The 1,191-nt window shown below is 38.1% G+C and overlaps 1 protein-coding gene across 1 annotated transcript in view; it reads left to right on the forward strand.

Moving 5' to 3' along the window:
- Positions 1-982, forward strand: part of LOC125047613 — a 3,343-nt gene extending 2,361 nt beyond the window's left edge. Inside the window, exon 2 of the mRNA XM_047645901.1 lies at positions 148-982. Coding sequence (XP_047501857.1) covers positions 287-676 — 390 coding nt within the window. The 5' untranslated portion in view covers positions 148-286 and the 3' untranslated portion in view covers positions 677-982. The remainder of the gene's footprint in view (positions 1-147) is intronic.
- Positions 983-1,191: the final 209 nt, after the last annotated feature.

Raw genomic sequence — 1,191 nt, forward strand, 5'->3', positions numbered from 1 at the left:
AAACTGCCCTTTTATGTCATGATCTGATAGACTGGCAAGTGATTGCAGTAAACTTTCCTGCCTAACATTCATGGCTTAGTTCGCGCTGTGACTGCATGTCAGCCCACTGCCATCACTTGCCAAGGCTCACCAGGCTTTTCCTTCCAGCTGAGACTTCATTGCTTCCGAGCGTTCGCAGGCAGAGCAGGGCCCATCTCCCAAACTACTCCGTGTAAGGAACTATTACTTGAGTCACATACTCATATAGTCAAACGTTTCAAGGTTGTCCTTTTTGGCAAGAAGCAAAATGGTGGCTCCTCTGGTTATCAAGCAAATTTCTCACAACCTTGTCAAAATCCCCAAGGCTTTTAATAGTGCAGTTGGTCCTAACTGGAATTTCATACATGCTACTAGAGACACCAGGTTGCCCATCAAGGGTCAGAGCCGAGTGCAGAATCTCTACCTACATGTTGCATGTAAAAATGTACGAGAACTGCCTTGTTCCACAGCAAATCTTCCGTCCCATACTGTCACAGAAACTGTTTCTGTCACCCCAAAGCCACCAAGGGCCAGTGACAAGTCGGATTGTTCAGAAGGCATTCAGGCCTCGACTGGTTTGGGGGTCAAGAGAAAAGCAGAGGAACAGTGTCAAGATAATGTGAATATCAAACGAAGCAGAGCAACGGAAGGGTCATGAGTTAGGGACTCGCTTCAAAGGAGAATGTATCTTTGGGAAGTGACCCCTGGGCAAGATGAGGAAATGACTTGTATCATACGTAATGAGTGTTCTCAGTAGTAGATAACAGTGCAATATGGTCATCTCTGAAATTTTGGTTTTGTGCCAAATAGGAGAATAAGGTACTGTGATTACTGTATTCTGTTTTGTTTTTTATATTTCCATGTTAAATTTAGAAATAGATAGATAGATAGATAGATAGATAGATAGATAGATAGATAGATAGATAGATAGATAGATAGATAGATAGATAGATAGATAGATAAAAGGTAGCTAGATAGATAGATAGATAGATAGATATATATATATATATATACATATATATATATATATATATATATATATATATATATATATATATATATATATATATATATATATATAATTTTTATGTATATATATTTATGTATCCATGTTAGTGCATAGATTCTTTTTCTGTGCCACTGGAGTTGGGGAAACCTTTTTCAGTATTATTC

Source organism: Penaeus chinensis, chromosome 41 (assembly GCF_019202785.1).
Source record: "Penaeus chinensis breed Huanghai No. 1 chromosome 41, ASM1920278v2, whole genome shotgun sequence".
NCBI classification, from domain to species: Eukaryota; Metazoa; Arthropoda; class Malacostraca; order Decapoda; family Penaeidae; genus Penaeus; species Penaeus chinensis.